Source organism: Meleagris gallopavo, chromosome 15 (assembly GCF_905368555.1).
Source record: "Meleagris gallopavo chromosome 15, MGAL_WU_HG_1.1, whole genome shotgun sequence".
Classification (NCBI taxonomy): Eukaryota; Metazoa; Chordata; class Aves; order Galliformes; family Phasianidae; genus Meleagris; species Meleagris gallopavo.
This window is the reverse complement of record NC_139418.1, coordinates 8,100,668-8,117,205: the sequence shown is the minus strand read 5'-3', so window position 1 is coordinate 8,117,205 and position 16,538 is coordinate 8,100,668. Positions and strand designations below refer to the sequence as shown.

At 54.2% G+C, this 16,538-nt stretch overlaps 3 protein-coding genes across 3 annotated transcripts; 2 read left to right on the top strand and 1 right to left on the bottom strand.

Moving 5' to 3' along the window:
- The first annotated feature begins 4 nt into the window (after positions 1–4).
- On the top strand, positions 5–9,419 carry GRPEL2 (GrpE like 2, mitochondrial). The gene is made up of 4 exons (XM_085236439.1): positions 5–236; positions 2,995–3,163; positions 3,899–3,980; positions 5,322–9,419. Exons 1-4 carry the CDS (start codon positions 175–177, stop codon positions 5,675–5,677), a joined length of 669 nt encoding a protein of 222 aa, XP_085092565.1. The 5' UTR covers positions 5–174; the 3' UTR covers positions 5,678–9,419.
- IL17B (interleukin 17B) lies at positions 9,122–16,387 on the bottom strand. Its single transcript, XM_003210300.5, has 4 exons — positions 15,642–16,387; positions 14,538–14,824; positions 11,391–14,301; positions 9,122–10,059 (listed from the first exon to the last, which is right to left on the bottom strand). The coding sequence occupies exons 1-3, from the start codon at positions 15,660–15,662 to the stop codon at positions 14,043–14,045; spliced, it is 567 nt and encodes a 188-aa protein (XP_003210348.2). The 5' UTR covers positions 15,663–16,387; the 3' UTR covers positions 9,122–10,059; positions 11,391–14,042.
- PCYOX1L (prenylcysteine oxidase 1 like) lies at positions 10,463–13,426 on the top strand. Its single transcript, XM_085236437.1, has 6 exons — positions 10,463–10,723; positions 10,838–11,044; positions 11,308–11,482; positions 11,562–11,773; positions 11,861–12,001; positions 12,600–13,426. The coding sequence occupies exons 1-6, from the start codon at positions 10,633–10,635 to the stop codon at positions 13,256–13,258; spliced, it is 1,485 nt and encodes a 494-aa protein (XP_085092563.1). The 5' UTR covers positions 10,463–10,632; the 3' UTR covers positions 13,259–13,426.
- Positions 16,388–16,538: the final 151 nt, after the last annotated feature.

Sequence of the window (16,538 nt, the reverse complement as noted above, 5' to 3'; positions counted from 1 at the left end):
ACCGGGGCCGCGGGTTCGGAGCCGCGGGCTTCCACCGGCTCGCCTGCGTTGCAGGACCCACGCTCGGAGCGCAGCGCAGCCCGCAGCACGGCGGCACCACCCGCGGGGGGCGGGGCGGCGCGGGGCGCGCCGGGAGCTGTAGTCGCGGCGGGGGCGGCAGGCGGCCCGGGGAGCATGGCTGGCCGCTCGCTGCGGGCCGGCGCTCGGCTGTCCGTCGGCGCGGCGCGGCAGGGCAGGTGCGTGGGCGCGGGGCCTCGCGGCCGCGGGCGGCGGGGAGCGGAGGGGGACGTGGCGGCGGGCCTGGGCTGGGCTCGGCTGGGCTCGGCGCGGCGGGCCCGGGCCTGTCCCGTCCCGTCCCGTCCCGTCCTGCTGGGTGAGCCGGGCCGCCCCGCAGAGCAGCGCCGTGCCAGCCGGCCCTTCCTGCGGGGCGGCTCCCCGTGTCCGCTGCCGGGCCGCCGCCGTTCTGTGCGCGCGGAGCGAAGCGCCGTGTGCGTGACGCACGATTCCGGTCGGCTTAGCGCGGCTGTGCTGCCGTGCCCGGGTCGGGGATGGCCGTCGTGTCCCGTTGTGCGGGCAGGCGTGGTTTGGGTGTTGTGGGTCTGGGTTACAGAAGAGCAGTCAATTTCAATAAAACGCAGGCAGCTGAAAAGGAAAGCGAACAAAATGGATGGGCCTTTATTCTGGTGTCGGTGCGGGTTTTTCGCTTGTTTTTCTCCTCTGGAAAGAACTGGAAGGCTACACAAACTAATAAAGCGATGCCTTAATGGAAGCACTGGGTGTGGGACTAACCGTGCAGCCCTGCCGCCTCCAACTCGTTCCGTAGGTGTGAAAGCTGCCGTGCCCTGGCAGCACGCCTTCTGAATGCAGGCCTGTGCCCATCGAGAGAATTCTGATCTTTAAGGACAGCTGACTTCGGCCGTGTGGCTGCAATCAGCTTCTCCCCTCCATCTATCTGCATGCTCTCTGACATCAGTCCGTAAATCTTTCTGAAGTGCCGGCATAGTCCTATGATCCTTTCACACCCACTGGGACTTCCCCATGTCTGTCACCTCAGGATGCGTCAGCTTCCTCCTGTGGGATTCCACCTATTTTTAGGGCAGCTGCGACCAGGACTGTGTTTAGGAGATAGAGGACAGGCTGTAAATAGCACTCGCCCTTTGTAGTGGTGCGTTTCTTTCATCCTCAAGGAAGAAGTAAATTGAGCGGCATTTTCAGTTCTGCTTCACACTCCTTAAATTTCCCTTTGGAGTCAGCCTGTGGTTCTTTTTTCTTGCCTCCAACTTTTGAGGCAGGCTTGTCTGAACAGCCCCTGGCACCCGGGGCGTCGCACTGCTCTGCAGTGCTCTGCAGCTTGGTCTCACTGGCTGGAGACAGCGCTCCATGCCGGCAGCTCTCTGCTTCACGTAGGCAGGGCCCCCGAGTGCAGACACAGCTCGCTCGTGGCCCTCTCCTACGCACTGAAACACACCCCTCCGTGTGCCCTGAGTCACCTGCATATGGAATTGACTCAGTCAGCTTCACTTCTTGGATGCAAACGAGTTAATTTGTTTATATTGTGATGGTGTTTTTAAGCTGAAGGTGTCTAACCTGTGAGGTGCTTAGCAGTGCTGCTTTCTTAGCTGAACTCAGCTTCCTTGGCTCATCTGCAGCAGGGCTGACCTCCCTTTCTGCAGCTCTCCGAATGAAATACAAGAAGATGAAGGACAGGGCGTGTAGTTAGTGCTTACCACAGCCATGCTCTTCCCCAGAAATAAAGCTTTCCGGTTATTAAAGGTTCATTCATGGATTTTGAAGGCGTGGCAAATGCGTTACTTCTCTTCCCTCACTCCTGGCCAAATCCTCTTTCTGTAACTTTGTTAACCAGGCAGCAGAACAGATGGGACAGGCACCACTCGAGGTGGGGTGTTGTGCCCCAAACAGATCTCTGTGCAGCCTCTGCTGGATGTTGGGATCTCTCTTCTTTGGCATTGTGGGAACTCAGAATGGCGGTGGCTGGGCAGCTGATTGGGAAGCAGACCTTGACAGGCCATTGCCTGGTTCCTTAATGATCTGTGCCAGGAATGTTCTACTCCAGAGCAAACACACTGAGCAGAAACACTCAGGTCTGCGTTTGGTGCTTAATAGGAATAGGAGCTGTGCACAGATCGTGTTTTGTGTACCCACCCAAAAAGTGTGGGTGCAGATGTCTTCAGTGGGAAGAGGCAGTTTGTCATTAGTGCTGTGGGAGGTCTAGCAACCCTTCATTCAAGATAAAATGAGGGCACACCTCAGCTGCTAAGTAGGGAGTGGTAGGAGGTGCTTGGTGGTCTTTGGGTAGATATATCTCTTCAAGGGTGCTTTGGTCACACAGGTAAAGCAGTCTGAGGCACCCAAAGGGGACGCCTCTGCCCTTCCCCACATTGTCCTTCCCACATCTCCCCAGACCTTGCACAGTGTCTCCTCTTTTGTACTGGCACTTGGCGCTCGTCTGATGGCCCTGCAAAGTTTGTTGAGCACACTGGACAGAAAGCACTCCTGTTGGGTTTGGGTTTGGCTGGTTTAACTCCATGAGTCTTCTTTCTGAGACTCCCTGGAGTGAGGGACATGGACCCATCCTACCCATCCTTACCCAGTTTTTTTTCTTTTACATATTTGTTAAAACATCTCTAATACCTGCCTCCTTTTCAAGAATAGCCTGCGAAAATAATTTGGAAGTTTACTTTCTGCTACTGACCACCTGTAGTGGGAGGTTAGTAACAGTGCAAACAATAGACTGTTTTTCTGTCAAAATCTGACTTTTTTCAAGGTATGTCAGGGAGGTGGCATACAGTGACGTGAATCTAAAAAGAAAAGTATCTGTCTGTTTTCTGTGCTAGCTGCCTATTTCCTTTATTTCCTTTGAAAGGAGCTAAAATCTTTCCTGGAATCCTGTGTGCCTGCTTTTAGAAATGATGCTAAACTGAAATTCTTTCTTTTGACTGTGTTGGAACTTAACTTTCCCTTTCTTGTCACTAGTTTGTATTTCAGGGAGTCCCTGTGTGTTTTCAGCACTGCAGCTCAGCAGAGAAGTACAGGAGATGAGTGTGGGCCGGAAGATCCTCGTGATGAGCCGAAGCATCCCCTTTCTGACTGTGCCTTAGAGCACAAAGCCATCAAATTGGAAGAGCAAGTTCGGGACTTAACTGTGAGTTTGCAGCTGGTGGCATTACTGACTTTCATTTGGGCCCCTTGACTTTCACTTTCAGCCTTATCTTGTTCTGTAAGAGCCATAACCTGCACACAATAGCACTGTGTTGTGACAGCGTTCAGAGCAGCTCTGCCTTCCCTACAAACACCAGGTGTCAATAGTTCCTGGGAGCAGGGCACTGACAGTTTGATCCCAGCAGGCTGTGAGAGATGGGCTGTGGTCACATTCTTTCACGGCGTTGTACAGAGGGAATGTCAGTAGCTTTGTCATGGTTAGTATCACAGATTGTAACGTCCTGGGTCAGTGCTGTCTGAGAAGTCAGCTTTGGTGGCTGGTGAGAGGAATAAATACTGCAGCACAGGGCAGTTCTTGGGGATAATTGTCCAGATACGACTTCAGCAAGTGACAAATTAGCTTGTTACAGATCTGTTGCTAAGACCTGCCTGCTGGAGAAAGGAGCATCTCGACACGAGCAGTGAGTCACGCAGAAAGCAGCAGCCTGACAATGTGCTGAGCACTCAGTGCTTCTGGCCTTGGGCCTTTTGAGGGGGTTGCAATTGTGCTGATTAATCAGTAGGAGAGGGATTGACTTTGCATGTTCTAATGAAAATGCTGGAGCCCAGTGCAAACTTTCTGGTGTGTAATGGCTTCTTTTTCATCTAAGGTTTCTAAGGGATTGCAGTTTTGTCAGAAAAATCAGTTTTATGTCATTGTCTCCTTTTGCTGTTACAGGAACGATACCGGAAAGCTTTGGCAGATTCTGAGAATGTCCGGAGGAGGACGCAGAAGTTTGTGGAAGATGCCAAGCTCTTTGGTGAGCAAAGCGACACAGAGCTGTGTTTGCTGCAGGAGCCTGCCTGAGCACAAAATGCTGATCAGCAGCTTTTCTTTCCCCTCTGTCCTGCTCTTGTTCATTGCAAAGTGTGGCGTGATGTTTGGCCTGGTCTGCCGGTGTCTGGGTGTTACTCCTCTCTGTGCCCAGCTGTGTTATTTCGTGGCTTTATGGACTTTTCTAAATAAAACAGGCCTGGTGCTGTTGAAGGTAGTTCTGCTCCCTTCATGGAAATTACAGGATCTTCTGTGTGCTGAGAACTGACTCTCGCAGGATGCTGTTTTGTGGGTTTTCATCAAGCTGTGGTCTCCTTTATTATATTAACAGTCTCTTCTCCTCTGCTCTGGCTTTTAGGAGGTGCATCCTGTCTGGGACAAAGGGGGTGGTTGCTGTATCAGATGGTCTTTAAAATTTCTCCAATAAACATTTTAGTGACAGCGGAGTGAGCTGGATTGCAGGTTGGGAACGGAGGCAGGTGTAGGGGGAAAACTGCTGTGTAGTCATTGCTCTCTGCCAGCTCTGCCATCTCCGAGAATGAGAAACCATTGTTTTCCATAGCACATGTAAAGCTTTTTTGTTAGTTAATTTTAATGGCTTTCAAATTAGACCCACATCTGTTCCCATTGTGCTACAAAATTGCTGTTGAGTTCTGGGAAAATCAGCATTATTTGTAGGGTTTTTCTGTTTGTTTGCTTGTTTTGAGTTTTAACTTTGTGTGTGTGTGCGCTTTAGATTTGGGGGGGAAAAAAGTTTATTTGTTAAAGTTACTCGTGGAATAGGGCACAGGGCATCTGTAGAACATTTAAAGTAGACCGTGGTGTGAAAGGAGATGGATGGTCTGCTTTTTGTTGCCCCTCCTTTACACTTCTGTCGTTCTGTACATGTTTAAACATGTATCTGCAAGCACGAGCAGCACTGAACTATTGTTTCTTTTGTCTTTTCCTGATGTATCTTTCCAGTATAGGGCATCAGTGTGAGGAGAAACTGGTTTTCCTGAAATTTCTGCACTGTGTGATACAATATTCTGTAAATGTGTATTATCTACATCCCAAATGGCTGGTTTTTCTAATGAAAAATGCTGTGGTTTTTTTTCATGACCAACTGTATTATCCAGTCCTTCCACAGCGGTTTTACCTTATGAATAAAGTTGTGGATATACAAGTGAATGATCACATATTATACTCACTTCTCTCCCCTGTGTTTGTTCCCCATATGCATGGACATGTGGCTGACAGATCTTGACTTTTTGTCTGGCATTGGCACTGTAGCTCTGTACGTTCTATATGTTGCCCTTTCTTATTTTCTTATTTCTTTGTTCTGTAGGGATCCAGAGTTTCTGCAGGGACCTTGTGGAGGTAGCAGATATCTTGGAGAAGACTGCCGAGAGCGCTGCAGAAGAAGCAGAGCCTACTAATCCAAATCCGACCCTGCAGAAAATCTACGAGGGCCTCTCTCTCATAGAGGCCAAATTGCAAAGTGTGTTTGCCAAACATGGCCTTCAGAAGATGAGTCCTGTTGGCGACAAATACGATCCGTACGACCACGAAATAGTTTGCCATGTCCCAGCCGAGGGGATGCAGCCGGGCACGATAGCACTGGTGACTCAGGATGGCTACAAACTCCATGGTCGCACTATCAGACACGCGCTTGTTGGCGTGGCAGTGGAGTCACAGGAGTGACCGTGGCCTCGCCCCTTGGCATCTGGGACCTGACTGGGCTGAGGTCCTCTCAGCTCTCGTGACAGCTGCAGCTGCATGTCTTTACTTATTTATTAAGCTAGATATGTATTGTGCGTTGGCTTCTTCATAATGCGTGCAGTCATTTTGCCATTAATTATAAGGTACTTGTGTATTTAATGATCCTTTTTGGAGTATGTGGAGTAGTACTAGGAGTTCAGCTATTTGTCAGAAATGTGGCGTTATAGCCCGTTCTCTGATGCTCGTTTCTCCGTTAGAACTTGGATAGGGAAGGGGATATGAGAAAGAAACGGAAATTCTCTGAGATTTAGGGCTTCTTGTCTCTCGACTGCATCTCTGAGAGATTCCAGCAGTGGCCTTCAGGCAAGTAACTCCTCTGCCTCAGTTTCTGTATCTGTATTGAGGGAATATAATAATACTTACTGACCTACCTCACAGGGATGTGGTGAGGCTTTTTCTTTGCAGAGCACTCAGAAGAGGAAAAGCTCAAAGGGCTGAGTATTATTATCAGGCTGATTTGGGTATCTTCCCTTGTCTCCAGGCCCCCTAGGTGGGAGTCAAGATGATTGATTGCTTGGGGTGACATTTAGGGCCATTTTTCTTCTTATGTCATTTCAGGAAAATAATCCTGAATTAATGAAACCTGTCATGCTACAGTTGAATAGTTGAGGTTTTAAAGAGAATTCAGATGTTGTATCAATGTGTTAATATTTGTTTTCTAGGTAAAATTCCAACTTGCCTCCTTGTTCCTAGAGGTAAAACAGGGAGTGATGGTTTTAGGTAGAGCCAGAAAACTCTCAGATCTCTCTTTCTTCAACCAAAAAAGTGTATTCTAGAGGAGAGTAATCTCTCTTCCCTGGTGGGTATTTGTGCATCTTTCAAGCATGATAAACGATACGCTTTTTGTTGCAGCTGCTGGCGAGATGGAGATGTGCCCTTAAGTAGGAAATCTGGACTGCTTTATTTTCTCAGGCTCTCCAATAATGGTACTCAGATAGCACTAACTTGCAGTTGACATTCAGATTCCACCGTTGTGTACTCACAGTAAATGTGAAACTGTTTGGTTTTCTTTTTTTTGACGCAAGGAGAAAAAAATCTTTTCTACAAAAGTCTCAAGTGTCCTTGAAACAGTTTTAGAAGCAGTGACAAGAAAGGAAGGAAGAAAGGAAGAGAAGCAGAAGGCAGGGGAACTGAAAGCTGACCTCAAGCCATCCTCCTAGTTGAAGGCATGTTGTTGTCACAGTATGGCATATGTATTTCCCAGAGGTCCTTTTGCCAGGGAGTCCATTTATCTCAGCTGAAAGGATGCAGTCACCCATTAAGATCAGAATTTAACCCTTGAGAGAGCAGTAAGCAGTGTAGTGACAAAAGAATTGTATAAGCCAGACTGTGGTTTGCACTATATGAAACCCCCAGGCATGGTGGTTTTCAGATTATTTCTTACAAATTCATTAATTCCTGCCTTTTTACTTTATGGATCTATGGCCTGGCAGTTATTTGAGATCTGATTGCAAAAGCTCTTTACTGTAGTGGGTGCCATCACTGGTTTAGAAGAAAGCTCATTCTTCTCCCATTGCTTTGCAGGCTTTGGTTTTGTAATCCTTTTGTGACGGACTTGAGGGTAACAGCAGCCTCCAGTTAGCATCTGTCAGCATTATTTCGAGTGGGGAGACTATACACAGAACATACACAGCTAATGGCTTGTCATCATAGAATTTTTAGGGAGGTGCTTGTTTTGGTACGCTTCACACAGGCTGCTTTGGTGACTGCTGTGTGTGGGTGACCCGGTGTGGTTTTGTGCCTCTGTGTAGTTAGGTTTGCAGAGAGGGACTTGAGCTTTCAGCCCTGGGACAGTGCTTCATGGCAGCAGCACATCACTTCGGAAGAAGCTCTATTCAGTGCTCGTTTTATGGCACTGCTGGAAATGTTGGAGTTACAAAGGACTTACTGGTTGTTGTGTTGCTCATTGGACATGCCAACTGAGTGGCCAGATTATGCTGTTAACCAAGACACAAAACAGGTGAAATTTGCAAGGTGTCAATACAAGTCTTGTTCTGCCTCATGACTGCCTGCAGCCTCTTCTGCAGAAGCTGTATGTTCAGCAGGAGCAGCTCAGTTCTCCTCTGCCTCTTTACTCCCTGGTAGATCAGCTGAGCCATTTGCAAACAGCAGGGGAGAGCCAGCTGTGGAAATGAATGTGTGATGTGAAAGATTATTTATAAGGAACTGAACAGAAATGTAAGAGGTTGTTTTATGTAAGAGGTTGCTTTCTCTCATAGAAAGGCTGCAACTTAGCTGAGCCATACTTAAAGTAGCAGGTGGCCAAAAGTGATGGGATCCAAAGCACCTTTAAACTGACCCACTGTGCAGCCTGACTGTGAAAGTATGCTACGTCTGCTTGGTCCTTGGTCCTTGGATTGTTTGGTAGGCCTGCCTGTCACCTCAGTTAGTACTCACCCTTTTTTGCCTTAAAGAAGTACCCTAAGATGCACTCCAGACACTGTCTGCAGTAGAAGGTTATCGGTTCAGCTGGTGTATCTGGGATCTGCTTGCACTGAGGCACTGCTGTGTGCTGGAGCAGAAACCTGAGGGCTCAGGTTCCTGTGTAGTGTTTCTGAACCCCCTGCCAAGCTATTTTCCCAGTTTGTGCCCCAGTTTTGTAAATCTGTGAAACTTCTGTAGATCTAATTAGGCTTTATGATGGTTATTGCAAGATGTAAGTAGTGCTTAGTAGCTCTTGCAGAAGTTACCAAAGACTGTTGTTGTTTGTCTTGATTTCCTGCTGGCTTTGAATTGTGAAAGGGGAATGAAAGAACCAAACCTGGATTCCATCACAGAATTTACATTTCCAAGGCAGAATTGGATTCCCTTGCCTTTCAAGCACACTTAATGATCTCTTATTGTGGATGAGATTGCCTAAGGGTGGAGTGCATTTGTCCTCTGTGTAGCTTCCCTGTTTGTGCAGAGCTCCCACACAGCACGGTGGGATGAGTCCCCCTTGGGTGCTCTGCAAAGTGACACCAAAGAGTCTGAGCCGTGGGCTTCTTCCCTGCTGTCACTTTATTCAAACCATTTTTGACTTTGTTAGAAGGGATGGAACAGCAGAGGAGGGCGAGTGCTTCGTGCCTCTGTACCTCGTGCTGCTTTCCACTTGCTCACCCAGCCATCAACTGAGCTGGGGGTGCAGAGCAGGTAACCCACAGTGTGCTGGTGACGTGTGGAGCTGCAGCTGTGCTTCCCACCAACGTGTTGGCTCTGAGCAGGAGCTGTGCAGAATGTGAATATCGCTTTGCGGACCTTAAATTCTCAGCTCTTCCCCAGCAGAGCTGCTGCTGGAAGAGAACAGCTGTGATAAATCAATGGCTGCGAGAAGTCCTCTCACTTTTGAAAACTGTATTTAAGTTTTATATTGTGAATATTGTAGTGTTTGGTTTTTTTTTTTATTTTAAAACATGAGGCGTTGTGGTATTACTTGCGAAGTCAAATGAACAAAGTGTTGCTAATCTTCAGAAATTTTAAGTGCATTTTAGTTGGTGAGAAACCTATATATATACTGTATGTTGTGTTTCTGTGCTGTGCTTACCCAACGGTTCTGGCTATATGGAAGAGGAAGACTCGAGTGTGGGACCGGTGCAAGTAATTGACAACAACATTTGAGTTAATGTTGGAAAGGGCTGATTTTCTTTACATGTCTGTTTGCTAATAAAAAAAAAAAGAATTGCAATTGCTGCTTTTCCGTTCTTTTCCCACTCATTCCAAGTGGTGCTGTGGATTGAAAGGGCTGTTCTACAGCTGGTTACCTAAAGCAAGGACTACATTCCACCTCTTTATTTATTTACTGACATCTTATGAACAATCTGTTAGGTGGACTCAGAAGTGAGCATAGAAGTTGTCATCATCCCTCACACGGTGAGCTGCCAGGGGTTTCTGTGCCTGCTTTCATCTCTGCTCCTGGGAACTCCTGCCATGGACAGCTGTGCAGGAATCACGCTCTGCCTGCCTCTGGTGCTTTATCCTGCACAGCTCTTAGCAGTTAAAATATGTTGTCTTGTGTCATCTCTGTCATTGTGTTCCCCCACTGTTTCGTTTTGCTGTGTATTTCCCTGTGTGTATGTGAGATGTGCAGTAGCAAGCACGCTGTGCTTAAAGGACTGTTTCATGTCTCATGCCATCGCCAAGCGCTTTATTCTTTCAAGGATGTGCTGGGTTGACTATCAGCCTTTCTGATACGGCCGTGATTGCAGCAGGCATCATTCTCCCTTCCTGCTCCCTCTGCACCGATGTCCTGTTCTCCATTCCAGGCTCTGCCTTAGCCCTGAAGGTGCTAATATCAGCAGGCCTGGCCGTGCCGCGTGTGCTTCTCCCTAGGGAAAAAAAGAAACAATTTTGCAAAGAGCCGGCCTTCCTGGGGGAAGAGCTGCATTTTTGTGCTGAGCCGCTGGCAGCACCATCCCCTCGCGATCAGGCTTTTTCTCCTGGCCTGGAAGCAGCTGCGATGGCATCGCTCCGCGCATTCACTAACCAAGAAATGCTGCTAGCTGCTGCCATGCCAGTCACTGCTGGCTTTTCTGGTTTTCTCCGCAGCAACGACGAGAGTCGGGAGTTTGCAAACCGCAACCACCGCCGTCTGCAGCGTGAGCAAACGCAGGCATTCCGCTCGCGGTCAGCACACAGACACAGCAGCCCTTCCAGCCCGGGCGGGCAGGGCTACAAGTATCAGCGTGCCCTGCCCGGGGCTCCGACGCCGCGCGGCCCTCCCGCCTCCTCCCCCGGAACGGAACGCGGCGCACCGCCCCGTGCACTGACGCGCGCTCCGCTCCGCAGCGCAGGACAGCAGGCGGCGGGGCCGCGCCGTGCCCGCAGCCGGGGGCTCGGGGCCGTGCCTGCCGCGAGGGGCGGTGCCGCCGAGCCCCGCCGCTTCCCCCGCCGCCCGCGCCATGGCCCCGCCGCGCGCCGCGCTGCAGCTGTCGGCCCTGGCCGCCCTCCTGTTTGTCCCCGTGGCCGCCCGCGCACCGCCTCGCAGCGTCGGTAGGGTCGGGTCGGGTCGGGTCGGGGGGAGCCGGGCGGGGAGCCCGGAGCCCGGCAGGGCTGCGGCACCGTGCCTCGGGTGCGCCGCCAACCCGTGCCCCTCTCTGCCCGCAGCCGTGGTGGGCGCCGGGCTGGGCGGCTCGGCCGTCGCCTACTTCTTGCAGCAGCACTTCGGGCCGCAGGTGCAGCTGGACGTGTACGAGCAGGGCGGCGTGGGCGGCCGGCTGGCCACAGTCACCGTCAACAAGCAGCAGTACGAGAGCCGGGCCGCGTCCATCCACGCGCTCAGCCTGCACATGCAGGACTTCGTCAAGACGCTGGGTGAGTGCCGTGTGATCGCGGGGACGCGGCGGCACCTCGGCACGATGGGCACGAGGTGTCCCAGCGCCCCAACCCCGCCGTGCCCGCACCGTGGGGCTCCGGGCGGACCGCAGAATCCCACCGCTTTGTCCCGTCCGGAGGCGGGGCCGCCCCGTGGGATGCCCGAGCACGTGGGCTCTCACGCTGCCCGGTGCCCACGCAGGAGCTCGCTCACCCCGTTACCCGCACCCCACCACGCCCGGTGGGCCCCTCTGCTCCCCCAGGGCTCAGGCAGCGCCGCGAGGTGCCGGGGAAGAGCGCCGTGTTCAGCGGGGAGCACTTTGTGCTGGAGGAGACCGACTGGTACCTGCTGAACCTCTTCCGGCTCTGGTGGCACTACGGGATCAGCTTCCTGCGCCTGCAGATGTGGGTGGAGGAGGTGATGGAGAAGTTCATGAGGTAGGGCCGTGGCGGGGTGGGGAGGGGGATTCTCCCCGACGCCGGGACCTCACCCCGTGCCGCCATCCATCCCCCCCAGGATCTACAAGTACCAGGCGCACGGCTACGCCTTCTCCAGCCTGGAGGAGCTGCTGCGCTCTCTGGGGGGTGAGGCCTTCGTCAACATGACGCAGCGCTCGGTGGCCGAGGCTCTGCTGGAGGTGGGCGTCACGCAGCGCTTCGTGGATGACGTCATTGCAGCCGTGCTGCGCTCCAGCTACGGCCAGTCGGTGCTGGTGCCTGCCTTCGCGGGTGAGGATCCATTGCCCTCGTGTGAGCGTCTTCCCCGGGGTCCTTCCCCGAGCGGGGCCCTGAGCGCCTTCCCCTTCCTCTCCCCAGGAGCCATGTCGCTGGCGGGGGCCCAGGGCAGCACGTGGGCGGTGGAAGGAGGCAACAAGTTGGTGTGCTCGGGCCTGCTGAAGCTGACCAAAGCCAACATCATCCACGGCAGGGTGACGGGCGTCTCTCTGCACAGCTCGGGTGAGCCCGACCGCGGGGTCTGCTCCGGCCCTGTGCACCCATGGGTACTGCTGGCCTTGGGGTTGTGGGTCTGTGCCTGGAGAGGGCTTGGTGGGGATGGGTTGGTGGTTGGACCTCGTGGTCTTAGCTGTCTTTTCCAACCGTAACAGGTTTTGTGATTCTGTGAGGTGGGTGGTGGGGGCTGTGGAGATGCTGGGGGCTCTGGGAGGCTCTTTGTTTTTCTGAGAGGCTGTCTGTCTGTCTGAGAGGCTTGGCCCTGCCCTGCAGACCTTCGGGTCCCTTAGGTCCCCTCTTTGGGCCAGGTTCCCACTGGCACTATCCATGCTCCAGCACAGCAGGTCGGACAGCTGTGCTTTGTGAAGGGCAGCTTTGACCCTCTTCTCCTTTTCTCATCAGCATGAGCTGCTCTAGAAGCTTTCTCTCACAGGCTCTATAAAATGCTCTTTCTGTTGCCCTAAAGCATTAGCAACTCATCCAAAGCCACCAGATTCTATGGTCCAGCACTGGAAAACCAGGGGCTGGAGGCAGTGCTAAAACAAAGTGGGGACCATACAGCTTGGGGTCAGTGCTACAGCCACTATCTGCCATTTCTCTTCAGAGGGGAGAGCCCTGTACCAGGTGCACTACACGAGCAGCGAAGGCCAGGGCTCGGCATTCTACGACATGGTGGTGGTGACCACTGCCCTACACCCCAGCAGGAGCAACTTCAGCTTCCAGAACTTTGAGCCGCCCATTGACAACTTCCCTGGCACCTTCCAGCCCTCCGTCACTTCTGTGGTGCATGGCTACCTCAACTCTTCCTACTTTGGCTTCCCTGACCCCAAGCTCTTCCCCTTCGCCAGCATCCTCACCACCGACACTCCCGCCCTCTTCTTCAATGCCATGGACAACATCTGTCCTGTCAACGTCTCAGCAGCGTTCCGTCGCAAGCAGCCCCAGGAGGCGGCGGTGTGGCGGGTCCTCTCCGAGCAGCCGCTGGACAAGCAGCAGCTGAAGACCCTCTTCAGGTCCTACTACTCGGTGCAGGTGACGGAGTGGCAGTCACACCCCCGCTACGACTCGGCCAAGTCGCTGCCACCCATCGTGCTCCATGAAAACCTCTTCTACCTCAGCGGCGTGGAGTGGGTGGCCAGCTCCATGGAGATGATTGCTGTGGCGGCCAAAAATGTGGCCCTCCTGGCTTACAACCGCTGGTACCAGGACCTGGAGAAGATAGACCAGAAGGACTTGATGCACAAGGTGAAGACTGAGCTGTGACGCATTGGGTGGTGGTGGGCCCGGAGCTGCTGTCTGCAGTGGGCAGGGGTGTATTTATTGCCTTGGGAACACCATGGAGCTTGGGGCAGGGGGCCAGGGACAGGCTGTGTCCAGATGACTTGAACATGTTTTTCCTTCAGGAATATAGACACTGTTGCTTGTCTGTGCCATGCGCTGGAGATTTCTCCCTTTCCCTCCTTGGGTGGCACTGGAATGTGCTGTGAGGAAGGGTCATCTTGCTTTGGAAGGGACCTCGTAGGGCTTCAAAGCCAAGGCCATGAGGGTAGTGAGACCCTGCTCCTGCTGCTCCTCCCTGCTGGGTACAGCCCTCCAGCCCAGGCAGCACCATAGGCTGAGGCATGGAGCGGGTCAGACGGGGGCCAGCAATGCACTTTATTATTTAGGGCCTCAAAAGCTGCCTCAGCTTCCCCCGGACATCAGCTGCTCCCCACCCCCTGCCTCTATGCCAGGCCCTGGGCTGCAGTTTGCACATGGGGCTGGGGGTGGTGGGTGAGGACCTTCCCCCTCCATTCTCCTTGGCCTTTCACTGGGGGTTCAAAAGCTCCTGGCGAGGCCAGAGGCAGGATGATGTGCTGGGCTGCTTGCAGGGCTGCCCCAGCACTGCGTGTCCTCAGCCTGGGTTGAGGCTAGTGGAATCTGCAGGGGGATTTTGGGGAGCCCTTGGACGCACTCCTTGCCCCAATGCTGAGCCTGGCAATGCTTGATAAGCAAGAGCAAGCTACTTATATGCCCTTAGATGAGTTTGGGCATTCATTATGCAACCTCAGAAGATGCAAGTGCAGCCCACAGCGATGGTCTCCATGACCATCTGGTACTTCTTGTGACACTTCTTCCTCCTGGCAGCCTTGTGCCCCACCTCGCCTGGCGCCTGGCAGAGCAGCCTGCGGACAGGCAGCCAGCTGTAGATGGGAATGCTGGCCATGGTGCGGTCCTCCTGCATGGTGAAGGGGTTGATGCAGCCAGTGCAGAGGCACCGGGCCTCAGGGATGTCTGCCGGGATTCGCGTGGCATCGTGGTTGATGCTGGAGGATAAGGAAAGCAGTGGGAGGTTAGGGGGACGGTGAGACTGGCAGGTGGGATGGAGACAGTGGGGTGGGGATGGGCAGGGCAATACCACTGCGGGGTGACATGGGGAGCACTGCATCATGGTTGCTTTGAGATGCGGGAGCTGTGGTCACCAGTGCACCTGCCAACGTGGGATGAGTGTGCGTGGCCCTGCCAGAGCTCCCCAGCCCTGAGGACCCTGCCCCACACTTACCTATAGGCCCAGGGGGACAGGCTCCTGCGGTTGGACCTCCAGAGACGCAAATTGACTTGGCACTTGGTGTCGCCTGGCTCAGAGCCATTCTTCAGCTGGTGCACCATGTCCTGGATGCTACGCTCATAGTCCTCCATTGGAGTGTAGGGGTCATCCGGGGCCCTGGCCAGGGCGGGAGCGGCCATGGGGAGCCGTGAAGGGCCCCTTCTCCTCCCCTTGGCTGCTCTGCTTTCATCCTTGGCTTCTGGCACCAGAACCATGGCAAAGGTGAAGATGCAGAGGAGAAGCTGAAGAGAAAGGAGTGCAGTGCGTGGCTGCCCTAGGCTGCAGAACTTGTGCAAAAGGTTGCATCCCTGCTTTGGGGATAGACACTTGGCCCAATTTCCTGGCACTGGGGTGGCACCGTGCATGCTGGGTGGTGAGCACATGGTCGTGGTGAGCCCCAGGAGGTACCCATGGCTGCAGAGCCCTTGTCCAGGGAGCCGAGCCCAAAGGGCCCTGAGCCTGCCCTGAGCATCCCCAGGTGGCCCCGTGCCCCAAGCAAGCGCACACACCCAGCTCAGGGTGTACCTGGGGCTCCTTTCGTTTACAAGGAGTCTTAGAGATGAGACATGCAAGAATGAGATCTTTATCCAAATCCTCCTCTCCCTCTGTGCTCTGAGGACAGAGAAAGAAAGGTGCCTTTTCCTCTCCTTCTCCCTCCGGCCTCGCAGGGCCGAGCTCCGTGTGCCGGCAGCCGGCATGCTGCCCAGTGCCGAACAAAGTTGCTTTCTGTAGCGCTGCTCTCCGTGTGGCTGCAGCCGGCCGAGGCAGCCCCACGCCCTGCCCGTGGTCCCGCTGTGACACCGTCCTGCGTGCGTGCAGGGTCCAGGCAGAGCGCTGCGCTCTCCTCCTGGGCTGTGCCGCGCTTCCCTCAGGCCGCCGCAGGTTCGCTCCCCGCTTTGTCCCCTCCGTGCCACGCACGGGGACGACGGGCTCAGCAGGGCCGGGATGAGCATCTCCAAAGCAAACAGAGCCAGGTAGCCACCCGCAAACACGCGTGTACGTAATGGCATTAAAGAAAGGAAGCGAACGGGCAGCCCCGCGTCGCGGCACGGTACCTACCAGGTTGGGAGCCCGCTCCATCGCGGCGGAGGGCCGGACGGCTGCCCGCAGTGCGGCTGGCACAGCCGAGCCCCGCAGCTAAATAGGGAAAGCCCCAGCCCCGCGGCGCTTCCCCGGAGGTGTGTCCGGCGCGTCCCCGAGGTGTCAGCAGCTCAGGGCCGGGGCCAGCGTGGTCTGGGACTCGGCCACCGCCTCCTCCCGGGTGCTGGCTGCAGCAACCCTGGCTGTCCCTCCTGGAGCAGGCAACGCAGAGAGGATCAGGGGCAGAACTTGTCTCAGAGAAATGTCTGGGGTTCTGCTGGCAGTGACAGCACGGTGACAGCCTTGGTGATAGCCCCCATGGCTGGGGGGCACTGCTGGAGCAGGTGCTGGCAGGAGGACGGTGGGCTGTGTGCTATGCTGGTGGCACAGTGTGCAGGTAGCCTGGAGCTTCTGTGGAGACAACTGAGGGTCCCCAGTGACGTGTGTGCCACCAGCAGCTCCGCTGTGTGTGCCCAGGAACCCCCATGACTCACACCATTGCATCCCGCACCCCGGCTATCTGTCACCAGACTCTTCCCTGCTGTTGTCTGCAGCCCGACGGCTGTGCCTGGGGCTGTGCCCTGAGCTGCAGGCTGGGGGTGTCCTGGGAGTGTGCTGGAGATGCTGCCTCAGTGCTGTGCTGCATCCACAGGTCGAGCCTGGGGGTGCTGCAGTGAGGGAAACTGAGGCACGGGAGGTGCTGACTCCGGGGCTGGGGACTGCGGGCGCCTATAAAGGAGGGACAGGGAGCAGGGGGAGGGATGCAATCCGTGTCCTTGAAGCCAGGGATGCTGTACCGCACGGTGGTGCTGTCCTCCACCCAACCGCAGCGCAGTGCCCTTCCTCCATCCCTCTTCCATCCCTCCCTCTGTCCAC